Source organism: Microcaecilia unicolor, chromosome 5, assembly GCF_901765095.1.
Source record: "Microcaecilia unicolor chromosome 5, aMicUni1.1, whole genome shotgun sequence".
Classification (NCBI taxonomy): Eukaryota; Metazoa; Chordata; class Amphibia; order Gymnophiona; family Siphonopidae; genus Microcaecilia; species Microcaecilia unicolor.
Window position 1 is genome coordinate 171,372,659 of NC_044035.1, and position 13,762 is coordinate 171,386,420.

Genomic DNA, 13,762 nt, shown 5'->3' on the forward strand with positions numbered 1-13,762 from the left:
TTCCAGGGTCACTTGAAAGGCCAGAAGTGCCTGAAACACCGCTTTCAACTCTAGGCGGTTGATGGACCACTCCGACTCCTCAGGTGTCCATAGACCCTGGGCATGCTTCCCCTTGCAGTGTGCGCCCCAGCCCTTCAGGCTGGCATCTGTTACCACTAGGCACCAAACGGGGAGCGTCAGCAGCATTCCTCGCCGCAGCATGCTGTCCGAGAGCCACCACTCCATGCTGAGACGGGCCGCAGGGAGCCAAGTAAGTCTGCATTGGTAATCCTGAGAAATAGGAGACCATCTCCGGAGTAGGGAATACTGTAGAGGTCTCAGGTGCGCTCTCGCCCAGGGTACCACTTCCATCGTGGCTGTCATCGATCCCAGCAGCTGGACAATGTCCCAAGCTCGCGAGCGGGGCATCCTCAGGAGCAGACAGACCTGATTCTGAAGCTTGCACCGCCTTGGCTCGGGTAGGAACACATAGCCCGAGACTGTGTCGAACCTGGCCCCCAAAATCTCTAGAGATTGTGAAGGGGACAGGTGACTTTTGGCCATATTGACGACCCAGTACTGAGACCACTCTGGCTGTAGCTTGTAAGCTCTCTGTTGCAGAGTCTGCTCTGATGAGCCAGTCGTCTAGGTACGGGTGAAACCTGATACCTTCTCACCTGAGAAAAGCAGCTACTACCACCATTACCTTCGAAAAGGTTCGGGGAGCTGTGGCGAGGCCAAAAGGCAAGGCCCTGAACTGGAAATGTTTTCCCAACACCGCAAACCTCAGAAACTTCTGGTGCGGGGGCCAAATCGGTATGTGCAAGTAAGCTTCTTTCAGGTCTAGAGATGTGAGAAACTCTCCTGGCTGAACCGCCGCAATGACGGAGCGCAGGGATTCCATGTGGAAATGCCGCACTCTCAGGGACTTGTTCACTTCTTTTAAGTCCAGAATAGGGCGAAAGGACCCACCTTTTCGCGGCACCACAAAGTAGATGGAGTATCGGCCGCAGCCTTGCTCGGCGGGAGGCACCGGGGTCACTGCCCCTAACTGAATCAGACCTTGTAAAGTCTCCTCCACCGCCGCCCGTTTGACGGCAGAACCGCATCGGGACTCCACAAACACGTCTCTTACTGGGGCGTTGAATTCTATTCTGTATCCAACTCTGATCATGTCCAGAACCCACTGATCTGAGGAAATCTTGGCCCACTCCTCGACAAAGAGGGAAAGCCGTCCTCCAATGAGAGGCATCGAGGAGAGGGCCGGCGCACCATCGAGAGAGGGTCCCCCTGAACTCCTGGTCTTGAGCCACCGGCTGCGGAACGCTTGTCCGAGCGAAAGGAGTTCCTCTGCTGACCACGGGCACGTGAAGTGAACCCAGCAGAACGCCCCGGGCGGTACCTTCTAGTTTCACGGAAGCGAGGTCTGTACGAGGAGTGGACCGCCTGGCCCTTAGAGGAAGGCCTCTGCCTATCTTCGGCCAAGCGCTGGGGTTTAGGATCACCCAGGTCTTTCACAATTTTCTCTAACTCCTCACCAAATAGGAGAAGTCCTTGAAAAGGCAACTTCACCAACCTTTGCTTACAGGCCATGTCCGCTGCCCAGTGTCGTAGCCACAGACGATGGCGAGCCGCTACTGCTACTGCCATTTGTTTAGCCGAAGCTCTGACAAGGTCATAAAGGGCATCAGCCAGAAAGGACAAGGTCACCTCCATCCGCGGAGCCACATCCAAGAAGGGCTCCGCTCCATCTCCAGGCTGAGCCACTGCCTGTTGCAGCCAAGCTAGGCAGGCTCTCACAGCATAACAGCTGCATGCAGACGCCCGAACAGTGAGACCTGCAATTTCAAAGGACCGTTTCAACGCTGTTTCCAGCCTACGGTCTTGAACATCCTTCAGGGCAACACCTCCTTCAACAGGGAGGGTAGTTCTCTTTGTCACCGCAGTGACTAGGGCATCCACTGTAGGCATTTGAAAACGAGCCATATGTCCCTCACGCAGAGGGTATAACTGCCCCATAGCCCTGGAAACTCTCAAAGGTCCCTCGGGGTCAGCCCACTGAGCCGAAATAAGCTCTAGGATGGAGTCATGCAAAGGGAAGGCCCGAGCAGCTTTCTTGGTACTAGCCATCCTGGGATTACCAGAGGAGGCCATGCCACTGTCAGGATCTTCAATCGAGAGGGCCTGCAGGGTATCTGAAATAAGCGCTGGCAGCTCATCACGGTGGAAAATCCTCACCGTGGAGGGATCATCCAGATCCTGTGGTAAATCCGCACCTGACTCTGGTTCCTCAGACCAAGAACGTCTGTCAGAGTTCTCCGAATCCTCACACCCCGACCACGGGGGGGGGGGGGGGGGGGGGCACCACAATCTGAAGGGGAATTAACCCTTCTGCGCTTATCTTTAGGCCAAGCATCCGGGAAAAAAGCCTCACTGGGCAGTCCCAGGCCACAATCCATCGGGGGGGCAATCAGAGGAGCCTCAGGCGACCCTTGAGGAAGGGCTCTTCATCATGTATGCTTTATGCAGCAAAAGCACAAAATCCAGGGAGAAAATCTCACCCTGGGCACCCAAATCCTGTCCGGTGCTAGCCATTCCTGAAATAACCTCATCTCGAGGTGCCCCACCCGGCTCAGGTCTCTCCGTGTCCACGGAGGCCGCACCATGCGGTGTAAGCAAAATGGCGCCCGCTGCCAGCTCAGAGCGGGAAGAAACATCGCTCGCCATGCTCGGGCCGGCTCCTACGCCAATACAGCACGATTTACAGAGCCCTGCTGCTGATTTGCGCTTGCCACAAGTGGAACAGCGCTTTACATTGTCCGCAGCCTTTGCCGAAAAACGGCGGTAAAATCCAAAATGGCGGTTTCGCGCCAAAATCGCCCCGATCGCGGGCCCACCCCGGAGGAGTTGGAAAACACTCTTACCTCAAAGGATCTAGTGTACAACTACGATCCTGCTGAAAATCAGGTCAAAAACCTCTGTTCCAGCGTCTCTGCGTTTAAAAACGCGACGTGACTTTTTTTTTTTTTAAGCTGTGAGGAAAGCAGAGGTATTGAAGACTCGAGGCTCAGATGAGTGGGAAAGGCAGGGAAAAGGCGAACCTATATGCCTGCATCCACTGTTGGTGGGTAAGGACAGGGAAAGCAAGGCAATATGTCCACATCCACAGAGGTATGGGTAAGGCAGGGAAAGGGCTAACCTATGTGCCTTTAAAGTGAAGCTGCTGTAGCCTCCAACACCCCGGTTAACAACTGGCAAGCCAGGAACCACCTCCCGGCAGATTTTTCTGGAGCTCGAACAAGCTGCAGCCACCCTGCTAAGGGAGATAGAGAATACTGAAGAGGCAGTGGAGCTAGCTGGCCAAGAGGGCACTGTGAAAGTTTGAGTGCTCTCTATCTCCCCTGCTGGTTGATGGACATAACCCATACGTAATGGCTTCATCTGCTTGATGACAAGGAAATTGCCTATTAACAGTTTCTAGTGATCTACTGTTGCGTCACAAAAAAATATATCTGCCCATGGAGTCCACAGTAGGCCGGACTTACTCTGCTACCCCCCTTTCCTAAACAAGATGGCGACTACTACTACACATTCCCCCACCCATGTTTTAAGTTTAGCATGTTCAAAGGCGTTTAAATATGTTTCTTGTAATACAGCGATCTATTTTGTGTCGGTGGAGATGTTGTAATATTTTTGTGTGTTTAATATGCGAGTTTATCCCCCCCACACACACATTCCAAGTTACTATTTGCACTGTAATGCATTAAGATATGGATCAGTCATTCCAGTGAAAGTTCCCTGGACAAGGTGTCCCAGCATGCACCTCCCCCCTCCCTAAGAGGACTTCTCCCAGAGGTCAGATGCTCCCATTGTCAATGACAATTATTTATTGCATTTATACTCCGCTCTTTCCCGTTCGGAAGCAGGCTCAGTGCAGCTTACATATCAATATTCTCCTCACAAAAGTTATTTGAATCGTCCGTACCTGCCCCAAAAACCTTAAAGCCCCCCTCCTCCCCAACCTGCACAGACACCCCCCTCTTCCTGACCCCTGGGATCCAAACATGGAAGTCACGTATTAACACCCCACCCCCATACAGCCCTCTTAGTGATAATGTCAAGACCTTTCTAGTAGAAATAGTCCAGGAACAAGACGTACCAGGAAAAAAAAAAAGGGGGGGGGTTTCAGGCAAATAAGGTTGAGCCCCGACGGTCCTGTGCCTGCTTATGTTACTGAAAGGACTGGGTACCTGTTCTTAAGTGGAGGCAACCTAAAGGCTACCGCTAGTCCCCACAGCATCTCCTCCAGCTATAGTAGATGTCCTGGACCGCCAGGATAGACTGTCAGTGTGATCAAGGAGGGCCGTGGCACAGTTCTGATAAGGCCTCCGCCGTAGGTGTCCAAGCTTGGTGGGGCTTGAAGATATTTCCTGTAGTGTCGATGGGCCTCAGTATCTGTCCTCGAACAGATCCAAATCCAATCTGGTGGCTACAGCTAGTCTCCACGGCTTCCCCAACAGCCACTCATGAAACAGATGTCCTGGACCATCAGGTGAGGTGGGCAAAGCGAGCATGATCAAAGAGCCATGCAGTTGTATTAAGACCCCTCTCCCTGGTTTTCCAAGCATGGTGGAGCCCTATATCATTTTTTCCTCTTCCTCTTTCCGTCCAAGACATGTTATGTTCCTGCTGTAGCAATTGCATAGGACAGCTAAGACCAGTTTCAATTATGACTCCTCCCCATAGTCTTCAGCCATTAGCAGTTGATGTTATGACCTCCTCTCCTTTGATTTTGTTAAAACAAGCCTAGATTTCCCTCCACCGTGTGGCAAATCTGAGTAGTACGCTCGTGGGTCACTCAGTGTAGCCGGGTAAAGCAGTGAGAAGCAAATTTTTTGAGAATAATAATTTTGTGCAAATAGGAGCAAAAGCCTTGTGCTGCACCGCCACCCCCAAGGAATATAGTCTTGAAAACAAAAACTTGTTTGTCATACCTCAGTTTGTTCCCTGCTCGCACCACTTCCATGACGACAGTTTTATGCATGAAGTTGAGGATCTTCAGTATAAACTACTTGTGGTCTAGTGTCTGCAGTTTGTTTGGGGCCAAGTCTTGTGAGCCCGTTCAACTCGAAGGGGTCCACAGCATGTGGGTAGCTTGAGCTAACGCATTAACCACAGTTCTTTTAAAAAAAAAACGAGTTCCTTGTCTGCTATAGATTCTGAGAGGCACACTAAACATTATTCCTCAGACATCTATTCTCTAAATCATTCACCTTACTTTCCAGCACTGCAACTCGTTTTACTAATTATGTGTAAGAGTCTGCACGTTGAACGGGGAACATCTCTGTAAATGCTACCCTGGAGGATATGGATTTCAGCTTTCTACTCAAGAACCTAAATTTGGCTTCCAGAACCTCCCTCCCACATTTTCTTATGTCATTGCTACCCACATACACCAAGACAGCTGGCTCCTCCTCAGCACTATCTAAGATTGTATAGGTTATGCACCTATCAGCAGGAATTCATAACTGAACAGATCAATCTTTCCCTATGCTTTTTTTTCTTTAATCAGTCGATAAAGTACATTTTTATCCTGGGGTCACCATGCAGTGTTGTAAGAACTCAAACAAGTTAATGTACAGGTTAATCAGCTCACAATTATTTTATAGAACCAGTTTAAATTGTAAAGTGACAAAATAAACTAGGCAACTCCAATTTTATGTTATAAGGAGAAAAAAAAATACACCACCCACAAACTTACCTGATGGAAATCTTTACCGCTGCTTTTACCATCGCCACTGAAATCCACATGTGAGAATAGACAGCGTAATAAATGCCTGTCTGCCTCAGGGCCGTGCTGATTCACAATCTGTAAAAGAATGGAAGGGAAATGGGACTTGATATACCGCCTTTCTGTGGTATTTTGCAACTACATTCAAGGAGTCATCAGCCAGGTGGGGGAAGTGGGAGGGGGGGAAAAAACCCAGCAGCACCATCAATATTGGTTGAACCCAAGTCAGCATTATGCTCTGTCCTGGGAAGAGATCACAAAGCATAATGCCTCAACTTGCCTAATTCACGTTACCCAAATAGGAGAGACAAGGCTACTCTACAGCACCAACTGCTGTAGTAGAATCATGAAAACAAGATCTACTTCTAAATTAAGACGGGGGGGGGGGGGGGGGTCGGGGGAAGGACAGAATGTTATGTTAAACATTATTACAACTTTTTTTTTTTTTAAAGCATGGTGTGCAAAGTGTGGTACAAAGCTCAATAGTTCATACCCATAGAAAATAAAATCCAAAGTGTATACATCGAACTCGTACCCTGTATTTGAAAGTATTTAATCCTATTTGGCAACAGTTAAGTTACTTGAACTATAATATACTCTGCTTCAGAGAGCGTCTACAGTAATTCAAAACCTACAATGCATCTTGCACCAAGAGGTTTTACCAGCAATCTTTAAACAGTCTTAAAGAGGTGAGTAACCAAACCAGCATCCAATCCACCAATTTTTGGCAAACGTGAATTCTTTGCTTCGGTCTTCACCGAGGAAGATTTGGGTGGGATACTGGTGCCAGAAATGGTATTCCAAGCGGAGTACTGATAGAACTGAAAAATGAGCTTGCAGAGCTACTGCAATCTATCCTTAAAATCGAGCATGGTACCGGAAGATTGGGGGGGTGGCCAATGTAATGCCGATTTTTAAAAAAGGATCCAGAGGAGATCCGGGAAATAAGAGATCAGTAAGTCTGACGTCGGTGCCGGGCAAAATGGTAGAGACTTATTAAGAACAAACTTACAGAGCATATTCAAAAGCATGGATTAATGAGACAAAGTCAACATGGGTTTAGTGAAGGGAAATCTTTCCTCACCAATCTACTGCATTTCTTTGAAGGGGTGAAAAAAACATATGGATAAAGGTGAGCCGGTTGATATTGTGTATCTGGATTTTCAGAAGGTGTTTGACAAAAGTACCTCATGAAAGACTCCAGAGGAAGCTGGAGAGTCATGGGATAGGAGGTATAGTGTCCTATTGTGGATCAAAAACTGGTTAAAGGATAGAAAACAGAGTAGGGTTAAATGGTCAGTATTCTCAATGGAGAAGGGTAGATAGTGGGGTTCCCCAGGGGTCTGTGCTGAGACCGCTGCTTTTTAAACATATTTATAAATGATCTAGAGATGGGAGTAACTAGTGAGATAATTAAATTTGCTGATGACACAAAGTTATTCAAAGTCATTAAATCGTGGGAGGATTGTGAAAAATTACAAGAGGACCTTACGAAACTGGGAGACTGGGCGTCTAAATGGCTGAAGACATTTAATGTGAGCAAGTGCAAAGTGATGCATGTGGGAAAGAGGAACCTGAACTATAGCTACATCATGCAAGGTTCCACGTTAGGAGTTACGGATCAAGAGAGGGGATCTAGGTGTCGTCGATGATATGTTGAAACCTTCTGCTCAGTGTGCTGCTACGGCTAAAAAAGCTAATAGAAGGGAAAATTAGGTTCTTACCTAGGTAATTTTCTTTCCTCTAGTCACAGCAGATGAATCCATTATGAATGGGTTGTGTCCACCTACCAGCAGGGGGAGATAGAGAACACTGAAAACCATAGTGCCTCTAGGATGGCTAGCTCCATCTGCCTCAGTATTTTGAAGCTTCCAAAGCAGTGTTAAACCGCAAAGAAGCATAACATGAACTTTCCTCACAGCGAACGAACACCCCAGAACAGGAGCAACAACACAAAGGAGGGACGAACTCAACCTCCTGTAGTAGCACAGAAATCCTGAAGACTGTTTTCCAACTTCTCCCAATGAGGAAACAAGTCTGCAGGAAAAACTGAACACAAAACAGAGTCAATCAGAGAGGGATCATGGATTCATCTGCTGTAACTAAAGGAAAGAAAATTACCAAGGTAAGAACCTAATTTTCCCTTCCTTGTCATCAGCAGCAGATGAATCCATTACGACTGGGATGTATCAAAGCAATCCCTAGATAGGGCGGGAACTAGCCACACCACGCGCCAGCACTTGTGCTCCAAAATGCGCGTCCCTCCTGGCAGCCACATCAGCCTGTAATGTCGGGCAAAAGAAAGCTTAGAAGCCTGTTGCTGCACTACATATCTCTTGGAGAGAGTGCTCCAGTTTCAGCCCAAGAGGAGATCGCTCTTGTGGAATGAGCCTTAAAGGCGTCAGGCGGAGGCCGGCCAGACAGCAGATATGCAGAAAAAATGGCTTCCTTAAGCAAATAAGCTGAAAAGATAGATTCTTTAAGCCAGCGGGCAATAGTGGCTTTAGACGCTGGAGACCCTCTGCGAGGACCTGACAACAATAGAAAAAGGTGATCAGAGGTCCTGAAAGCATTTGACATCTGCACATACTGAAACAGAGCCCGGCGCACATCCAGGAGGTGCAACTGCCCAAAGGATTCTGGAAACTCCTCCCTAGTAAAGGAGGGCAAAAAGAAAGGCTGGTTTAGGTGAAACGCTGAAACCACCTTAGGCATGAAGGAAGGCACAATACGTACCATTACTCCAGACCCTGAGAATTGCAGAAAAGGGTCTCGACAGGACAGCGCCTGGACTCAGATACCAGTCTCACCGATGCAATGGCCACCAAAAGGACCATCTTTAGTCACATCCTTCTCCGAAGCTCGCTTCAGCGGCTCGAGGGCGAACACTGAAGAGCCTTTAATACTAGCCCCAGGTTCCAGGCCGGGCAAGGGGCCCCGCACGGGAGGCCGGAGCCGAAGCACCCCTCTCAGAAACCGTGCAATGTCTGGATGTGAAGCCAGGGAGAGGCCAGCAACCTTCCCCCAAAAGCATGACAATGCTGCCACTTGAACACGCAGGGAATTATAGGCCAAGCCTTTTTGTAAACCATCCTGCACAAAGTCAAGTATCGGCGAGACAGAAGCCCGCATGGGTGTGATCGCTATAGAAGCACACCAAGCCTCAAACTGGCGCCAGATCGGAGCATAGGCAACGGAAGTGGAACGCTTGCAGGCCTGCAAGAGAGTGGCAATGACCTTGCTAGAATAGCCCTTATCTCTCAATTGCGCCCTCTCAATAGCCATGCCATAAGACCAAAGCAGCATGGATCCTCCATTGTCACCGGGCCCTGTGTCAACAGGTTCAGAACCAGAGGCAAAGGAATGGGAGCCTCCACGAGCATCCGCCAGAGGTCCACATACCACAGCCGCCTGGGCCATTCCTTGATGTAGCCGAATTCGCAGGAGGAGCCGCCCTATCAAGGACCAAGGAGGGAACACATACAGGAGGCCCGGAGGCCAGGGTTGAGCCAAGGCATCCAACCCCACCGAGCGAGGATCTCCCCGTCTGCTGAAAAAGGACGGGACTTTGGCATTTGTGCTTGACGCCATAAGATCCATTATGGGCTTTCCCCATTTGGCACAGATCTGAAGGAACACTTCGTCTGCCAGTTCCCTCTCCGCAGGGTCGATTTGATGCCTGGTTAGAAAATCGGCTTGCTCGTTGCTCTGACCTATGTGAGCTGCTGACAGAAGCTGCAGATGTAGCTCGGCCCAGTGGCAAATTAGAGCGGCCTCCATGGCCAGTGCTCTGCACTAAGTGCCACCTTGTCGATATATGTAGGCCACTGCTGTCGTGTTGTCTGACAGAACTCTGACAGCCAGTCCCTCCAGGGTTTTGTGAAAAGCCAGAAGCATCTGAAATATCACTCTGTTCTAAGCAACTGATGGACCACCCCATTTCCTCGGGTGTCCATAGACCCTGGGCATTGCTTCCCTGGCAATGTGCTCCCCAGCCCTTCAGGCTGGCATCCGTAACCACCAGGCACCAATCAGGAAGAGCTAGCAGCATTCCTCGCCACAGCATGCTGTCGGAAAGCCACCACTCCATACTGAGTCAGGCCGCAGGGAGTCGCGCGAGTCTGCATTGATAATCCTGTGACATCTGAGACCACCGTTGATGCAGGGCAATCTGCAGAGGTCTCATATGCACTCTCGCCCTTGGCACCACTTCTAAGGTGGCCGTTATCGACCCCAACAGCTGGACAATGTCCCAAGCTCTCGGGCAAAGCATCCTCAGGAGCAAACGGACCAGATTCTGAAGCTTGCACCACCTTTGGTCGGGTAGATAAACAAACCCCAAGGCTGCGTCGAACCGGACCCCCCAAATATTCTAGAGATTGGGGGGGGGGGGGGGTCAGGTGACTTTTAGGTATATTGATGACCCAGCCCAGAGACTGCAGTACTGAGACCACTCTGGCTGTGACATGACGACTCGAGTCCGCTCTCATGAGCCAGTCATCTAGGTACGGATACTCTCTCGCCTGAGAAAGGCAGCTACTACCACCATTACCTTGGAAAAGGTTTGGGGAGCTGTGGTGAGGCCAAAAGGCAAAGCCCGAAACCGGAAATGTCTTCCCAACACCGCAAAACAGAGGAACCGTTGGTGCGGGGGCCAAATAGGTACGTGCAAGTAATCTTCTTTTAGGTCCAAAGACGAGAGGAACTATCCTGGCTGTACCGCCGCAATGACGGAGCGCAGGGTTTCCATGTGAAAAATGCCGCACTCTGAGACTTGACTTCCTTCAAGTCGAGAATGGGCCAAAAAGACCCGCCTTTTCGCGGCACCACAAAGTAAAGCGAAAGCTACATACCTGTAGAAGGTATTCTCCGAGGACAGCAGGCTGATTGTTCTCACTGATGGGTGACGTCCACGGCAGCCCCTTCAATCGGAAATCTCTAGCAAAGACGTTTGCTAGCCCTCGCACACCGCGCATGCGCGACCGTCTTCCCGCCCGAACTAGCTCGTGTTCGTCAGTCCAGTAAATAGCAAAGACAAAGACAAGGACAAACAACTCCAAAGGGGAGGCAGGCGGGTTGGTGAGAACAATCAGCCTGCTGTCATCGGAGAATACCTTCTACAGGTATGTAGCTTTCGCTTTCTCCAAGGACAAGCAAGCTGATTGTTCTCACTGATGGGGTATCCCTAGCCCCCAGACTCACTCAAAACAAACATGGTCAATTGGGCCTCGCAACGGCGAGGACATAACAGATTGACCTAACTTAACCAATTGAGAGTGCAGCCTGGAACAGAATAAAAATGGGCCTAGGGGGGTGGAGTTGGATTCTAAACCCCGAACAGATTCTGTAGCACCGACTGACGCGTCGGGTATCCTGCTGAAGGCAGTAATGCAAAGTGAATATGTGGCCAGATGACCACGTCGCAGCCTTGCAAATCTCTTCGATAGTGGCTGACTTCAAGTGGGCCACTGACGCTGCCATGGCTCGAACACTATGAGCTGTGACATGACCCTCAAGAGTCAGCCCAGACTGGGCGTAAGCGAAGGAGATGCAATCTGCTAGCCAATTTGAGATGGTGCGTTTCCCCACAGCCACTCCCCTTCTGTTGGGATCAAAAGAAAAACAATTGGGCGGACTGTCTGTGGGGCTGTGTCCGCTCCAGATAGAAGGCCAACGCTCGCTTGCAGTCCAATGTGTGCAACTGACGTTCAGCAGGGCGGGTATGCGGTCTGGGAAAGAATGTTGGCAAGACAATTGACTGGTTAAGATGGAACTCCAACATCACCTTTGGCAGAAACTTAGGGTGAGTGCAGAGGACTACTCTGTTATGATGAAATTTGGTATAAGGAGCATGAGCTACCAGGGCTCGAAGCTCACTGACTCCACGAGCTGAAGTAACTGCCACCAAGAAAATGACCTTCCAGGTCAAATACTTCAGATGGCAGGAATCCAGTGGCTCAAAAGGAGGTTTCATCAGCTGGGTGAGGACGACGTTGAGATCCCATGACACTGGTGGAGGTTTGACAGGGGGCTTTGACAAAAGCAAACCTCTCATGAAGCGAACTAAAGGCTGTCCAGAGATAGGCTTACCCTCTACCCAATAATGGAAAGCACTGATTGCACTAAGATGAACTCTTACGGAGTTGGTCTTGAGACCAGACTCAGACAAGTGTAGAAGGTATTCAAGCAGGGTCCGTGTAGGACAAGAGCGAGGATCTAGGGCCTTGCTGTCACACCAGACGGCAAACCTCTTCCACTTAGAGTAACACTTCTTTGTGGAATCTTTCCTGGAAGCAACCAAGACTCGGGAGACACCGTCTGAAAGACCCAAAGAGGCAAAGTCTACGCTCTCAACATCCAGGCTGTGAAAGCCAGAGACTGGAGGTCGAGATGCAGAAGCGCCCCCTCATTCTGAGTAATGAGGGTTGGAAAGCAGTCCAATCTCCACGGTTCTTCGGAGGACAACTCCAGAAGAAGATGGAACCAAATCTGACGCGGCCAAAAGGGTGCAATTAGAATCATGGTTCCGCGGTCTTGCTTGAATTTCAGCAAAGTCTTCCCCACCAGAGGTATGGTAGGATATGCGTGCAACAGTCCCGTCCCCCAATGAAGGAGAAAGGCATCTGATGCTAGTCTGTCGTGAGCCTGAAGCCTGGAACAGAACTGAGGGACCTTGTGATTGATCTCAGTGGCAAAAAGATCCACTGAAGGGGTGCCCCACTCTCGGAAGATCTTGTGAACAACTCTGCAGTTGAGCGACCACTCGTGAGGTTGCATTATCCTGCTCAATCTGTCGGCCAGACTGTTTACGCCTGCCAGATACGTGGCCTGGAGAAACATGCCGTGACAGTGAGCCCAAAGCCACATCTGGACGGCCTCCCGACACAGAGGTGAGATCCGGTGCCCCCTTGCTTGTTGACGGAATACATGGCAACCTGGTTGTCTGTCTGAATTTGAACAATTTGATTGGACAGCCAATCTCTGAAAGCCTTCAGAGCGTTCCATATCGCTCGCAGCTCCAGGAGATTGATCTGAAGACCTTACTCCTGGAGGGACCAAACTCCCTAAGTGTGGAGCCCATCAACATGCGCTCCCCACCCCAGGAGAGATGCATCCGTGGACAGCACTTTTTGAGGCTGAGGAATTTGGAAAGGACGTCCCAGGGTCAAACTGGATCGAACTGTCCACCACTGAAGGGAATTGTGAAAATCAGTGGACAGCTGGATCACATCCTCTAGATTCCCTGCAGATTGATACAACTGGGAAGCTAGGGTCCATTGAGTAGATCTCACGTGCAGGCGTGCCATGGGCGTCACATGAACCGTGGAGGCCATGTGGCCTAGAAGTCTCAACATCTGCCGAGCCGTGATCTGCAGAGATGCCCTGGCCATGGAAACAAGAGAGAGAAGGTTGTCTGCTCTCGTCTCGGGAAGATAGGCCCGAGCTGTCAGAGTCCAGCAGAGCTCATATGAATTCTAGTTGTTGAACTAGAAGGTGGGACTTTGGGTAATTCATGAGTAATTCATGACAAACCCTAGTAGCTCCAAGAGTCAAATAGTCATTTGCATGGACTGTAGAGCTCCTGCCTCCGAGGTGTTCACCACCAGCCAATCATCCAGATAAGGGAACACATGCACTCCCAGTCTGTGTAGCGACGCTGCAACCACTGCTAAGCATTTTGTAAACACCCTGGGCGCGGAGGCAAGCCCAAAGGGCAGCACACAAAATACTGAAAGTGCTGTGTTCCAGCTCACAGGAAGTATCTGCGATTCCATCTGGGAAGTATCAGAATGTGAGTGTAAGCATCCTTTAAGTCCAGAGAGCATAGCCAATCGTTTTCCTGAATCATGGGAAGAAGGGTGCCCAGGGAAACCATCCTGAACTTTTCTCTGACCAGATATTTGTTCAGGGCCCTTAGGTCTAGGATGGGACGCATCCCCCCCCCCCCCTCCTCGCTTTCTTTTGCACAAGAAAGTACCTGGAATAGAATCC

The 13,762-nt window shown here is 50.0% G+C and overlaps 1 protein-coding gene across 1 annotated transcript in view; it reads right to left on the reverse strand.

The window, feature by feature from the left end:
* Positions 1-13,762, reverse strand: part of CNOT1 (CCR4-NOT transcription complex subunit 1) — a 1,017,784-nt gene that overhangs the window by 938,261 nt on the left and 65,761 nt on the right. Inside the window, 1 exon segment of the mRNA XM_030203593.1 lies at positions 5,741-5,848. Coding sequence (XP_030059453.1) covers positions 5,741-5,848 — 108 coding nt within the window.